This window comes from Pleuronectes platessa, chromosome 17 (assembly GCF_947347685.1).
Source record: "Pleuronectes platessa chromosome 17, fPlePla1.1, whole genome shotgun sequence".
Taxonomy (NCBI): Eukaryota; Metazoa; Chordata; class Actinopteri; order Pleuronectiformes; family Pleuronectidae; genus Pleuronectes; species Pleuronectes platessa.
The window spans coordinates 14,017,724-14,032,188 of NC_070642.1; the positions used below are offsets into that span (position 1 = coordinate 14,017,724).

Sequence of the window (14,465 nt, forward strand, 5' to 3'; positions counted from 1 at the left end):
CTAAATCCTGCAAATACTTGTTAATAAATAAATAAAAAAAACTTCTACCATAATTAGTGGAGGCCTCAGTTTGTGTATGTGTGTTTTTTTAATTGAACAGCTGCTGCTTTAAATACCTTTGGAGGTATGTTTAAAAAAAAAAAAAATTCACTTACTATCTTCTTACTACTATACCGATGGAGGGCTGGGTGAAGTGTTTGAGTCCACAAAACACTTTTGGAGTTTCAGGAGACAGTGTGGCAGCCAAATCCAAAACAATTGAAGTAAATGGTGACCACCTCTTCAAACGTAAAAAAAAAAAAAAATACAGAAAAAGACACATACTGCCTCCATACTGCTCCAGTGGTGTCATTGAGATTAGGATTAAGATACATGTATTTATCCCAAACACATGCACAGACATGCACAGGCACACTCATGCAATTGTAGGGAAATTTAACTTCTGCTTTTAACCCATCTGGTGCAGGATGGGTTAAAAGCAGGACACACAGAGCAGTGAGCAACCATGTACGGCGCCCGGGGAGCAGATGTTGTGGGACTAAGGTGCCTTGCTCAGGGGCACTAGACAGGGCAGGGAGAATCCTCTTGGATTTTTGGACAGATCAATCCAGGTTCGTCTTTTAGTTTTTTCTCCGTGGAGTCTAACCAGAGACGAACCAGAGACCTTGACTCGAAAAGGCTTCATTTAAACCAAGATTTAGTCCTAACCAGGGCCGGGTCTAGGCAGGGGCAAGAGGGGGCCTGGCCCCCTCAAATAAATGTTGTGCCCCCTCAAACTAAATAGGGTTAGGGTTAGGGTTAGGCACAATGCCCCCTCAAGATTTGTGGCTGCCCCCTCATACATGCCTGTCTAGACCCGGCCCTGGTCCTAACTGTTCACATTGATCCATGTGTGAACCACAGCTCCAGAGAACGACATCAGAGACATTTAGACTAAAAACCTGTTTCAAGGTGAATTCGAATGTCAGGGCTGACAGACCCTATAACACTGATACAGGTGAATGGAAAAGTGTGTTGATGAGTCACTGAACAGAAATCTGTTCTATGTATGTAGTTTTAGTTTGTCTACCCATGCAGTGAAGTATAAAGAGTAGTTGCTGTAGTAGGTGGTGTCCTCCAGGTGGAGGCGCTGTAGCAGCAGCAGAACTGCAGGTTAGAGCAGGTTTAGTTGGAACAAGAAGATGAAGCAGCAGAGATGAAGCTGTTGTGTGATGTAAACATGTGATGTCAGTGTGTGTGTGTTGTGTGTTGCTGAGTGTAAAAAGACTGAGTCTCGCTGTGTTACTCAAGCTGCGCTACAGCGTCTATTCACAGGCGCGATCCCACTACTGAGCGGCACGGGGGCTTTGACCTGCTCCGTGTCCGGCCTGGGCCGATGCACCCCTCCTTAGGCGACCTGGAGGTCCCGGGCTCCCCCGGGAGAACCATATCGATACCGAACTTAGTGCGGACACCCGCTCGACATAGTCCGCTGCAGCTCAGAGCTCTTGAGCTCAAACGATCCTCCAGTCTCAGACTCCCGGTAGCTTGGATTACAGGCGCGCGCCACCGCACCCGACGAGTATGTCACATACTTACAGAGCTTTTAATGGTTTGAATGGGACTGACGTCACGACATCTCGCAGCACTGCAGCAGGTGGTGGGAAATAGAAATGCAGCAACTGCAGTGAGGAAGATGATCGATCACTGATATAGAGACACCATGTTATTGATCCAATCTGATCATAAATCAGCATCGTAGTTGATTCACAGACAGATTGATTCAGTCACATCACTCTGATAAAATCCCACAGTATGTATATTTAGTTCATTATTAAATTGATTCGACACAGAGTGATTCAACTTTTTGCATTAAAGCAGAGACATACAAACCAAGTGAATATATAAGATAGTCCTGGTGGTGCTGTAGATGTATGTTTGAATAAACACGTGAACCCTTTTCTATATTTGATCTGTTCATGGATTCGATTATGTAAATTAACCACGTTTTACATTTTAGTTATGTTATGTATTTTCTCATCCTTTTTTAATATCAAGTAATGATGAAAATATAAATGTATATATTTTTTAATATAAAAATAACCCTTTCAAACTACAATAATTTTTTTATTTCACTAAGTATCCATCCGTATTATCTATACATTAGAAATCCACACAAAACTATTTAATTGAAAGATGTATTGAAACATTCCCCGCACATTTATAACAATTCGCTGGTTTGAGTTTTGTCCCCGTTCGGCTGCCGTCATTAGTCACGTTGATCGACGTCACACTCCTTCCTAGCTAGAAGCGGTGCAGCTAAAAGAAAACAGTTCCTCGTTTTTATGACTTTTTGGCTCGAATCGAAGGACAAACATGGAAATCGGGACCGAGATCAGCAAGAAGATAAGAGTGAGTACCACCGTGGAGTGCAAGGGAGTTACTGAATGCGGACTCACTGGTGCTTTTGAATGTTAGCTTCCAACAGAGGCTCGCTGCTAACGTTAGCATGCTAGCTTAGTGTGTGTGTCGAGCGGAATGGTAACGAGGTCGAGCAAAACAGGTTTTCGAAACACCTCATTTAAGTCCGAATGGAGCTGTACACACGTACCAGCAGCTTTTGTCATTATTATTAATAAATCCCTGTAACGTTACAGGACTCACTGTAACCGACGTAACTCTCACAACGTAGTGATTCTGCCCTGTAAAGTCTCTCCTCGTCTTTTGCAGGCTGCCATCAAGGCGAAGCTGCAAGAGCTCGGTGCTTATATCGGTAAGTGAACAACGTGTGTGTGTGTGTGTGTGTGTGTGTGTGTGTTGTTGTTCGGAGTCCACAGCCGCGTGGTTTCATGCTTCATGTGGTTGTTGTCTTCACTCATACAGACGAAGAGCTTCCTGACTACATCATGGTGATGGTGGCAAACAAGAAGACCACTGAGCAGATGGCTGACGACCTGTCCCTTTTCCTTGGGAACAACACGATTAAGTTCACAGCCTGGTAACGATCTCAATCACAACCCTTCCACATTTACGAAGAGCACGCGCTTCTTTTTACCAAGTTGTGCTTTGTTTCAACATGACATGGACTTGTTGGTTTCTTTCAGGCTGCACGGTGTCCTGGAGAAATTGCGATCAGTTGCAGTCGGTAAGTCAGTCTCTGTTTGACGCATTCAAGCTTTGCTAAAGGGAAACGTATCTATAAACCGGTCGAGGCATTGGCATCCACCCTGAGTGTGTCTGTACGCATCCAGAGGCGTCCTCAATGCATCTCGAGATCCGATCACTCAGACCACATTCGGAGATGGATGCACGGGGCCGCAGTCTTTTCACTTTGGGGGATGCAAATCTGTTCTTGTCCTCATAAAGGATCACCTGCTCAGCTGACTTCCTCTTTCACAATCAAAATAAACATATTTTTATGCTCGTGGCAAGAATAAAAACACTGAGAACCACATCCATATGTTTTTCCCCTAATGGTAAAGTCTTTTCATGGTAGATCTACACTCAGGATTGATACTTCACACACACACACACACACACACACACACACACACATGATTATTTGCATAAAGAGCAGGGCCGTGAGATCCGATCGCAAATGTTCAAAGTAGGCACATTCAGGACATATTTTAATAACCGACAAACTCACAGCTGCCCAATTGTTATCAGTTCTTTCAGGGCTGATGCATATATCGTGTCTGAACAGGGCCTCTTGTATAAGAATATGTGGCCTTTGATGTTCCCTGTTGTTCATGTTTTCCTGATGACTGCATGTTTGCTGTAGAGCCTACATCGCTCCAAAGTCCGCTTCAGTCCGATGGCAGCTCTGTGGCCGGGAAGAGCCAGTTATTCGTAAGCGACGACCTCAGGACGGATGAGCTGAAGTTCTTAACAGTGTCCAGTTCTCACTCGGATAGGACGGAAGCAAGTGTATCGAGTTCTGCCCACGAAAGCAGGTGCTAAATGTTAATTTATCAAAGCTAGGATGTGTTTGCTTTCATGTTTGGCCTACACGGCAGATTTTGTCAATGAAAACTACTAACATGTATCTGTTTGTGTTTAGGAGGGGGGCCGTGGAGAGGACTTCTTCTCGACTTACCTCCGCTGTTAGACCCCTCATCGAGCCGATCCCCTCGGAGGCCGTTATCGACATCAAACCGGAGATGGATGATGACCTCATTGCTGACAACCCCGTAGAAATAGGCTCCAACCATGGTCGGACACGTGGTGCAGCTAGTAGGCCAACAGCGGAAATCTACAGAGCGGGTCACAGCAAATTTGCATTAGTTAGCCCTGCAGACACATTTAGGTCCTCAGAAGGATCCTCTCACAGCAGGCAGCAGGAGAGCAGAAGCAGCAGATCCTCCAGATCCAGTAAGGTATGTGATTCAGCCAGAGCATAGTCAGCCGTCTTCACTCAAGATATTTCCCCTTTCTTTTTAGAAAGTTTCAGACAGGTGTTCGGCAAAGATTCATAATATTATTGGTTGTTCAGCAGGAGGAGTTGTCACGGAAGCGTAAGGCGCCAGTGGCGAGTTCCGTGGTGCGAGTGAACAGAGCAGCAGATGAGGACAGTGATGATAATGATGATGATGATGATGTGGAGGAGGAGGAGCCAAGCTACGGAGGAAGAGGCATGTCCAGTAGAGTGTCTCTGCCCTCCAAACCAGAGCGCAGGTATGATTCTCAACTGTATTTGGTCTGCACTATATTCCTAAATCCACCAAGCAGGGTGATTTCGTAATGTGATATATCCTTGACTGGCATCCGGTTGGAATCCGTGAACCTGGTGTTATTTTACACTGCAGTAGATGTGTACCTGTTTTTCTCGAGGTGATCATAACCCTTCTGTGCTCCAACACTATCCTGCTTTCTTCACTCATGTGCTTCACATTTTTCACTGCTATTTCAGACCCACTCTCCCTCCAGGCAAGCAGGCCAACAGGAATCTGATACTGAAGGCCATCTCTGAGGCCCAAGACTCCATCACTAAAACCACAGCCTACCCCAAAAGTACGTCCCCCACTGCCAGACACCTGGTCCGGAACATTCTGTGTGTCCCGGCCGTTTATCTCAGTTGTCATCACCGCTTCCTGACATTGACCTTTCTCCTCCCACACAGTACCACAGAGGCAAACTGTTCCTGTGGCGCCTCGCACCCGCTTGGCCAGCAGCGAGGAGATGTCGGCAGCCATCCAGCTGGTTCAGGATCACCTCCACGGTGTTGCTCCCAGGGTGCCAACTTACTCCCCTGAGCTGCCTCTGTCAAAAACACCAGGTAGACATACTGGGTGCTGTTTAGTGAGCACTGTTTTATACACCTTGTCCAAAAGAAACGGTTAACTTTGATAAATTGTGATGGTTTTATGGTGAGATTGAGCAACATCTGTTCTTATTCAAATTTTTTGTGCTGTTATTTTTTTCCCTGAAACATTTTCCCTCCAGTTCCAACAAGATCTTTAGCCTCACGCCTCCAGCTGGGTGTGGCACAGACCCATGTTGCAAGAGAGCAGAGCCACTACGGTGAGTTTTATTTTTTTGCTAAAGGGCTGACCTAACAGTTTCTTATCATTTTTAACTCAAATTAGAACACTTAGAAGTATTTGTTAATAATTAATGTCTCAGGACATGTTCTAATGGATTTTCTCCAGAGATGCATTACACTGTCTTGTGTCTGCATTTTGTGCAGAGCCTCAAGGTGTGGAGGTGGCTGCCGGCAGTGATGCAAAGCCATTCGATACTCGCTCCTTCATAATGAGTCGACCTAAACTGGAAGAATCTCAGACCACAACTCCGCAGCATCTTCAGGTCAAAGGGGAAGTGCATTCTGCTTTACCACGCACTGTCCAGGCCAGGTACACACACAAACACGCATTAGAGTATGCTACACAAATCTGCATCTGAATTGTCAGATATTTTATTTTGTCCTCTCTTATTTTAGTAAGGAGAGGGGTGACTCCTCCAGCCCCAAGTTCATTGTAACCTTAGACGGAGTACCAAGTCCGCTGGGGAATCTAGCAGACTGTGAAATGGAGATGGATGAAGGGAATCCTCTCCAAAAAGTCAGTGAGGCGACCATGCACGTCAACAGGCAGCCTAAAGTCAGCATCCTTCACAGACTACAAGGAATGATCACCACATCAGAGGGTGTGTTGTCTCATCAGAAATATTAATGTTTTTTAATATGTCAATCCGATGATTATGAGAGACCTAATTTAAATATCACTTTTCAAACACTTCTTCTTTTGATAGATGATGGGATGGAGGTTGAGATGATGGATGAGGATGCTGTCCCTTTAAAGAAACAGAAAGTCCAGGAGCGTTGCAAGTTCTGGCCGGTGTGTAAAAGTGGAGATGAGTGTCCGTACCATCACCCGACAACACAGTGCAAGTGAGTGATCCTGTTAACAATCTGAAAAGGTGGTAATTGGCTTTTCCCCCTTCTCATTCTGACTCATTCTTCATGTTGTTGTTTTTTGTCTCTTTTTGTCCCTGAAGAACGTTTCCCAGCTGCAGGTTTGGGGAAAAATGCCTCTTCGTCCACCCGAATTGTAAATACGATGCCAGGTGCACAAAGCCAGACTGTCCCTTCACTCATGTGAGCCGCAGGGGCCAACCCGCTCCTCCTCCAAAGCCAGGTACTCACACTTTCATTATGTCACCACCAGGCACCATTATAAATCAGATGTTAGCTTTAGTTTTTCAGTCACATGCAGTTTGTGGAACTTCCGGCTGCTTCTCTAACTGGACTGTGTGTGTTCCCAGCAGTGCAGCCAGTGCAAACCACGAGCGTGTGTCGCTTCTTCCCAGACTGCAAGAAGATGGACTGCCCGTTTTATCATCCCAAGGTAAAGCATTCCTAAGTGCAGTTGTTTATTTAAAAAAAAAAGAAGACAATTCTTAGCAATTCTGAATTTTCTCACTCTTTCCTGCAGCCTTGTCGCTTTGCAGCCAAGTGTAAACGAGTTGGATGTACCTTCTACCACCCGAACACATCTGTGCCTCCAAGACACGCCCTGAAGTGGACAAAAGCACAGAGCAGGTTAAACCCACATTGTATAAGTCCATATGGCCGGAGCTTGTAATTTAGATCAGTATAAATTCTTCTGCATCATGGAATTTTGTCCAAAGTGTTAAGCTCAGCTAACATATAAGGTTTCAACCAATTAATTATTTAAAACAGGGGAAATAGTCATTTTAATTTTGGAATGAAGATATAAACAGTCATATCTTGATGCACCTCTAAAAGTTTTCTGTCTTTCTCTCCCTCACAGCTAATTAAGTCGGGCAGAAGTCCGATGATCAGGAAGATATGAAGCTGTGGACGATGTTCTGGATCTGTGTCTATGACTCATCATTCTTGTTGCTCTCTCTTGGCCTTGTTTCATTTTGTTTTATCTTATTTTATTGGATCGTTTGAACTTGTTTGTAAGAAAAAGTGTTTTGTAAGATCACCAGTCAGATTTTTGCTGGTGATCTAAAACATTAAATTGCTCCTCACTGAATATTTATCTTGTGTTATTTGTATAATGATCGTACAAGTTTGGTTCAAAGGGAGGTTAAACACTGACAGATGGTCTTTTATTAGTAGTTGAAATAGCAGATGATAAAGCAAACACATAAAATGCAATTAATTTTCTATCTAAAATTCAATTGTGAGTCAGCGGAAACATTTTATTTACTTTCCCCTTTGAAAAGATACGGCAGGTGTTGCCCACTGAGAAACCATAAGAGAACCTACTGCACTGATGAAAGTATTTGAATATACTGTCCAAGTGACTTAAACTGTGACGTCATTCGTTTTTTAGCCTGTCAACACATCCAGTTATGCGTTGTAAGAGATTATGAGACCTGAAACCCTGCAGTTGTATTCTGCCATTGATTGATTATTCTAAAATGTAAAATTATAGATAGACACATGCATACTTTATTGCTCCCGAGGGAAATGTAGGCATCCAGCAAAACAGAACAGTCAAACACAAGAGCATGAGAATAATAAAAGTTGAAAATGATTCAAGAATGAGTTCACTGCAGTGAGATGAAAGTCAAGTCCCCGAAACTAGCTCAAATGTCACTGCAAAGAAGTATATACTAACGGAGATACTGCCAAAGAGAATACAAATATTTAAATAATGAGACGATCGAAAGACACAAATAACCGAGGCCGAGTATCGAAGCCAAATATAAATATAGCTTTAGAGATACATAACTGAAGCTGTAGGAAGTTGTGCATGAGACTAACAGCCTGTTAAATAGTGGTATAGTACATGTACGTGTGTTTAAAAAAAAAAAAGGATTAGAACAGATGTAGCTCAAAATCACCATAAAACCATCACAATTTATTAATGTTAACTGTCTTTTGGACAGCAAGGTGTATAAAACAGTGCAAGAGTCGAACCATTGATTCGTGATTATGATCATGGTTGTTGCAGTTCCCCTCAACTCAATTATCAGTGATCGATCATCTTCCTAACTGCAGTGGATGTAGTTGTATTTCACGCCACTAGAGCCCACCGCAGTGCTCCATGATGTCGTGACGTCAGTCCCATTCAAACCATTAAAAGCTCTTTAAGTATGTGACATACTCGTCGGGTGTGGTGGCGCGCGCCTGTAATCCAAGCTACCGGGAGTCTGAGGCTGGAGGATCGTTTGAGCTCAAGAGCTCTGAGCTGCAGCGGACTATGTCGAGCGGGTGTCCGCACTAAGTTCGGTATCGATATGGTTCTCCCGGGGGAGCCCGGGACCTCCAGGTCGCCTAAGGAGGGGTGCATCGGCCCAGGCCGGACACGGAGCAGGTCAAAGCCCCCGTGCCGCTCAGTAGTGGGATCGCGCCTGTGAATAGACGCTGTAGTGCAGCTTGAGTAACACAGCGAGACTCAGTCTTTTTACACTCAGCAACACACAACACACACACTGACATCACATGTTTACATCTCACAACAGCTTCATCTCTGCTGCTTCATCTTCTTGTTCCAACTAAACCTGCACTAACCTGCAGTTCTGCTGCTGCTACAGCGCCTCCACCTGGAGGACACCACCTGCTACAGCAACTACTCTTTATACTTCACTGCATGGGTAGACAAACTAAAACTACATACATAGAACAGATTTCTGTTCAGTTACTCATCAACACACTTTTCCATTCACCTGTATCAGTGTTATAGGGTCTGTCAGCCCTGACATTCAAATTCACCTTGAAACAGGTTTTTAGTCTAAATGTCTCTGATGTCGTTCTCTGGAGCTGTGTTCACACATGGATCAATGTGAACAATTAGCACTAAATCTTGGTGTAAATGAAGCCTTTTCGAGTCGAGGTTTCTGGTTCGTCTCTGGTTAGACTCCACGGAGAAAAAACAAAAAGACAAACCTGGATTGATCTGTCCAAAAATCCAAGAGGATTCTCCCTGCCCTGTCTAGTGCCCCTGAGCAAGGCACCTTACTCCCCCAACATCTGCTCCCCGGGCGCCGTACATGGTTGCTCACTTCTCTGTGTGTCCTGCTTTTAACCCATCCTGCACCAGATGGGTTAAAAGCAGAGGTTAAATTTCCCTACAATTGCATGAGTGTGCCTGTGCATGTCTGTGCATGTGTTTGGGATAAATAAATGTATCTTAATCCTAATCCTAATCTTAATGACACCACTGGAGCATTATGGAGGCATTGTGTGCCTTTTTCTGTAGTTTTTTTTTTATGTTTGAAGAGGTGGTCACCATTTACTTCAATTGTTTTGGATTTGGCTGCCACACTGTCTCCTGAAAACTCCAAAAGTGTTTTGTGGACTCAAACACTTCACCCAGCCCTCCATCGGTATAGTAGTAAGAAGATAGTAAGTGAATTTGCATTTTTTGGTGAAACATACCTCTAAAGATATTTAAAGCAGCAGCTGTTCAATTAAAAAAACACACATACACAAACTGAGGCCTCCACTAATTATGGCAGAAGTTTTTTTGAATTATTTATTAACACGTATTTGCAGGATTTAGATTCACCAGAGTTTAAATCAGTCCTGACTGTGTGATGTGAAAACAGTTGAACTGATTCGTCTGATCTGCAGTCTGCTCCCAACACACAACAATTATAAACCATACTTGATAGTTTGATTTTTAGGAAAGTAGTTTATTCATCTCAGCTTGTTTCAAAGTTTCCAGAGTTACATGTCATGTTATTGTTTGACTCTGATTCGTATGCTTCAGTTAGATAGTAAAGGGGATTTAACAAATTGAAAGGTTTTTAAATCACCAGGATCATGTTAGAAAATTGTCTCTGTATCAGTGATCGATCATTTTCTTCACTGCAGCTGCAGTTATATTTCCCGCCACTAGAGCCCACTGCAGTGCTCCATGATGTCGTGACGTCAGTCCCATTCAAACCAGTCAAAGTTCTATGAGTGTGTGATCTTCTCGTCGGGTGTGGTGGCGCGCGCCTGTAATCCAAGCTACCGGGAGTCTGAGACTGGAGGATCGTTTGAGCTCAAGAGCTCTGAACTGCAGCGGACTATGTCGAGCGGGTGTCCGCACTAAGTTCGGTATCGATATGGTTCTTCCGGGGGAGCCCGGGACCTCCAGGTCGCCTAAGGAGGGGTGCATCGGCCCAGGCCGGACACGGAGCAGGTCAAAGCCCCCGTGCCGCTCAGTAGTGGGATCGCACCTGTGAATAGACGCTGTAGTGCAGCTTGAGTAACACAGCGAGACTCAGTCTTTTTACACTCAGCAACACACAACACACACACACATGTTTACATCACACAACAGCTTCATCTCTGCTGCTTCATCTTCTTGTTCCAACTAAACCTGCAATAACCTGCAGTTCCGCTGCTGCTACAGCGCCTCCACCTGGAGGACACCACCTATTACAGCAACTACTCTTTATACTTCACTGACTAAACAAACTAAAACTACATACATTGAACAGATTTCTGTTCAGTTACTTATCAACACACTTTTCCATTCACCTGTATCAGTGTTATAGGGTATGTTAGCCCTGACATTCAAATTCACCTTGAAACAGGTTTTTAGTCTAAATGTCTCTGATGTCTTTCTCTGGAGCTGTGTTCACACATGGATCAATGTGAACAATTAGGACTAAATCTTGGTGTAAATGAAGCCTTACTACAGCAACTACTCTTATACTCTTTTACTCTTATACTCAAACTACAACGACACAAATTAAACATGTTCCTCATGAATACAATTTTCAATTCACATCTGTCAGTGTTTCAGATATTTAATGCGGCAACACACACAGAGGCCTCCACTAATTATAGTAGATTTTTTTAGATTGATCGACCAATAACTGTTTGCAGCATTTTCATATTTTACCAGAGTTAACTCCTTCCTGACTATGTGATGTGTAAACAGTTGAACTGATTTGACTGATCTGCAGTCTGCTCCCACAACACTACAATTATAAACTATACTTTCAGAGTTAGATTTTTTGGAAAGTAGTTTATTAATTTAAGCTTGTTTCAAAATGTCGAGAGTTACATTTCATGTGATTGTTTGATTTGGATTCGTCTGTTTTTGAACTCAGAGGTGTAGAGGGTCAACAAGACAGGAGACAGTACAGTCCCCTGCGCCGCGCAGGTACTGGCCACAGTCTCAGAGATGCAGTCCCTCAGAGTTGATATTACATTAATTACCAACGCGTTTCATCCAGTATTATATTTTTGTTTCGACCATTGTTTTTAATATCGTTTTTTATTTATTTGATATGAATGAACTATATTTATTTGACATGAGCCTCAGTTTGCTTTGCACAGATACTGTGGGTACTTCAGAGGGGTACTTTTAACTTTCATACTTTGCATTTTAAAAGCCTGTATTTTTTTACTTCTACTTGAGTAAAGAGGTTGCATCAAAACGTATACTTCTACTTACTTGAGTCATATTTGTATTTCTACCTGAGTGAAGAATGTGTGTTCTAAGGTATACTGTTTGCTTTGGAATTTTCATTGTTAGCTTAAATACTAAATTGTGTCACTTTTTCACGTATACACCGAGATTTCACAAAATGTTTGGTCATGGAAATTTGGTTTAAAGTTATTGAAAAGTCATGGAAATCCATTGGTCAAAATGTGTATGAACCCTATGATTTAAAAAGGGTTAGTTCAGAAATGATAGCTGAGTAAGTATGTAGGCTCTCCCTTTGTGCAGGTAAACTTGTGCTGAAGTTCAGAGGTGACAATGAACTAGCTTTCAAAATAGGATCATTGATTTTTGGAATTACCAAAAATACCTGAAATCAACTATGGTTTTCTTAGCGGATGTCATAGCCTGTCAGAGACTTATTCTTTTGATATATGCATATTTGCTTATATGTATATCTGCGTATACATATTACATTACATTGCGATTAAAAATGAGTGCATTCAACATCTATGAGGGGCCATTTGAGGGGCTCAGTACCTCGCCCAAGGACACTTTGGAATGAAGATTGTAACACTGAGGATTGAACCACGAACCCCTGGTTGGAGAACGACCACTCCACACACGTATAGATATTATATTATAATGTTTCCAGAATAACAAAACATATTACCTGCTAGAATTTGATTCCGATGGGAATCAGGAATTGTTGCCGCAGGAGCCAGGAGCCTCGATCCCATGGCTGGAGATGGGACTACAGCTCCCACAATCCTTTGGGAGGGACGTACCAGGAAGTACTGAAACACGAGCTAAATCTGACGACTTTCCAAATCCTCTTGTCGACTTTGTTTTTCAACACTTGTTCTGGTGTTGTTGGAGAATTTCCTGTTGTTTTGGAGACTGACATGAAAGCACGTTTCGTTCTGCAGTTACTGTCCTCAACCAGCAGACGGCAGCACCCGCTAGAGTCTTTTTACACTCCTCTCTACAGTTATACTTATGGCCTACAGGGGGAGACAAACTATAACTACAGATTAAACAGCTTCCTCTTAAGTAAATCATGAACACACGATTCTAGTTACCTCAATCGGTGTCAGTGATGATATTGTGTCAGTCTGTCGTCATTGAATGTACTTGTCTGACACTAACTGCAGTCAGCCATGAGCTCTGTGATCTCTGTAGTGTTGACGATACTGTCCACTGAGTAGTTTACCTCATCACCCGCGTGACTCATGTGAACCACTTTTAGTTTGTAGAAAGTCTGAGTGAACTGTAAACTAATATCACAAAACATCAACAATCAAACAAAAATCTGGAGCGGACTGAATAGAGATTGAACAAACTCAGGTTTATCACTAACAAAGTCTTATAGGTAATAAAATCTCCTGCATTTTATTAGGAAAAATACTACAGTGTTTCTTCCATTACAAGTTTTCTGTCCATTGTTGATAACTTGACTTCACATATTCACATCAGTGACTCAATCTAAGAGGTTGAATGATTATTTCACTGTTGTTTTTTACTATTACGGCCAAATATACCTCACTGGATTTGGCATAAGGTTCTTTGTTGGTCAATAAATATTAGTAAATGTTAGATGGGTGGCTAAGTTATAACCAGTGGCTTGGTATGCCCCAAATCAGTAGTTTAAATCTTATCTTGACAGGTTACAGAGTTTTAGAATATCATTATTAATATTATTGTTTGTTAAGTAAATGTTTCCCCTGACAATGTGTTTGTTTATTATCATATAAAAACGTGTTATTATTTCATGTATTAGTTTCAATAAAGTGTGTGCCTGTGTGTTTATGTGTTCGTTTAATGTTCAAAGTCAGTTGAAGAACAAATCTTCTTCAGTTGATGAATGTGATTGAAAATATCCTGGAGGCGAACAATTGATCCATAAAGACGTATTTTTATTGATATGTTTGTTTGTAGTTGTGACTCTTGTTCACCTTGAGTTAATTTTAAAGTTACATCAGCGTTGTATCAGAACAAACAAGATGAATCTGCTGATCTATGATCAGATTGGATCATTACCATGATGTCTCTTTATTAGCAGTTTTATTACTGATTCCTGACAAAAGCCACAACAGCTCTACACCACCAGAGGCCGCTGCAGTGTTATGACGTGACGTCAGTCCCATTTGAAGCTCTGTGAGTGTGTGACATCCTCGTCGGGTGTGGTGGCGCGCGCCTGTAATCCAAGCTACCGGGAGTCTGAGACTGAAGGATCGTTTGAGCTCAAGAGCTCTGAGCTGCAGCGGACTATGTCGAGCGGGTGTCCGCACTAAGTTCGGTATCGATATGGTTCTCCCGGGGGAGCCCGGGACCTCCAGGTCGCCTAAGGAGGGGTGCATCGGCCCAGGCCGGACACGGAGCAGGTCAAAGCCCCCGTGCCGCTCAGTAGTGGGATCGCGCCTGTGAATAGACGCTGTAGTGCAGCTTGAGTAACACAGCGAGACTCAGTCTTTTTAGACAATTACATCAACCTCTCTCTACACTTATATAAGCTTTTATTTGTGCTTTGTTAATAATGTTTAATCTGATTCAATGTGGCGATGTTATCATTTTCTACATCGCTGGTTAACAATAAGGTGTCTCGTGTGTGTTTATGTCCAT

The 14,465-nt window shown here is 42.8% G+C and overlaps 1 protein-coding gene across 3 annotated transcripts; it reads left to right on the forward strand.

The window, feature by feature from the left end:
- The first annotated feature begins 2,255 nt into the window (after window positions 1-2,255).
- zc3h14 (zinc finger CCCH-type containing 14) lies at window positions 2,256-7,484 on the forward strand. Of its 3 annotated transcripts, none has more exons than XM_053444637.1 (17): window positions 2,256-2,391; window positions 2,710-2,752; window positions 2,863-2,977; window positions 3,084-3,124; window positions 3,764-3,935; window positions 4,043-4,358; window positions 4,475-4,656; window positions 4,892-4,992; window positions 5,102-5,257; window positions 5,425-5,502; window positions 5,669-5,834; window positions 5,921-6,126; window positions 6,232-6,370; window positions 6,478-6,617; window positions 6,745-6,827; window positions 6,915-7,021; window positions 7,254-7,484. In XM_053444637.1, the coding sequence occupies exons 1-17, from the start codon at window positions 2,356-2,358 to the stop codon at window positions 7,255-7,257; spliced, it is 2,085 nt and encodes a 694-aa protein (XP_053300612.1). In that variant the 5' UTR covers window positions 2,256-2,355; the 3' UTR covers window positions 7,258-7,484. The 3 variants fall into 3 exon arrangements, with proteins under 3 accessions (XP_053300612.1, XP_053300613.1, XP_053300614.1); XM_053444638.1 differs by having other exon boundaries at window positions 6,748-6,827; XM_053444639.1 differs by having other exon boundaries at window positions 4,478-4,656.
- Window positions 7,485-14,465: the final 6,981 nt, after the last annotated feature.

Excerpts from the sequence above, each read along its gene's own strand:
- zc3h14 (XM_053444637.1), top strand. The coding sequence starts at position 2,356 with ATGGAAATCGGGACCGAGATCAGCAAGAAGATAAGA. Across the intron at positions 2,392-2,709 it reads AGATCAGCAAGAAGATAAGA|GCTGCCATCAAGGCGAAGCT; the intron begins GTGAGTACCACC and ends CGTCTTTTGCAG. Across the intron at positions 3,936-4,042 it reads AGTTCTGCCCACGAAAGCAG|GAGGGGGGCCGTGGAGAGGA; the intron begins GTGCTAAATGTT and ends GTTTGTGTTTAG.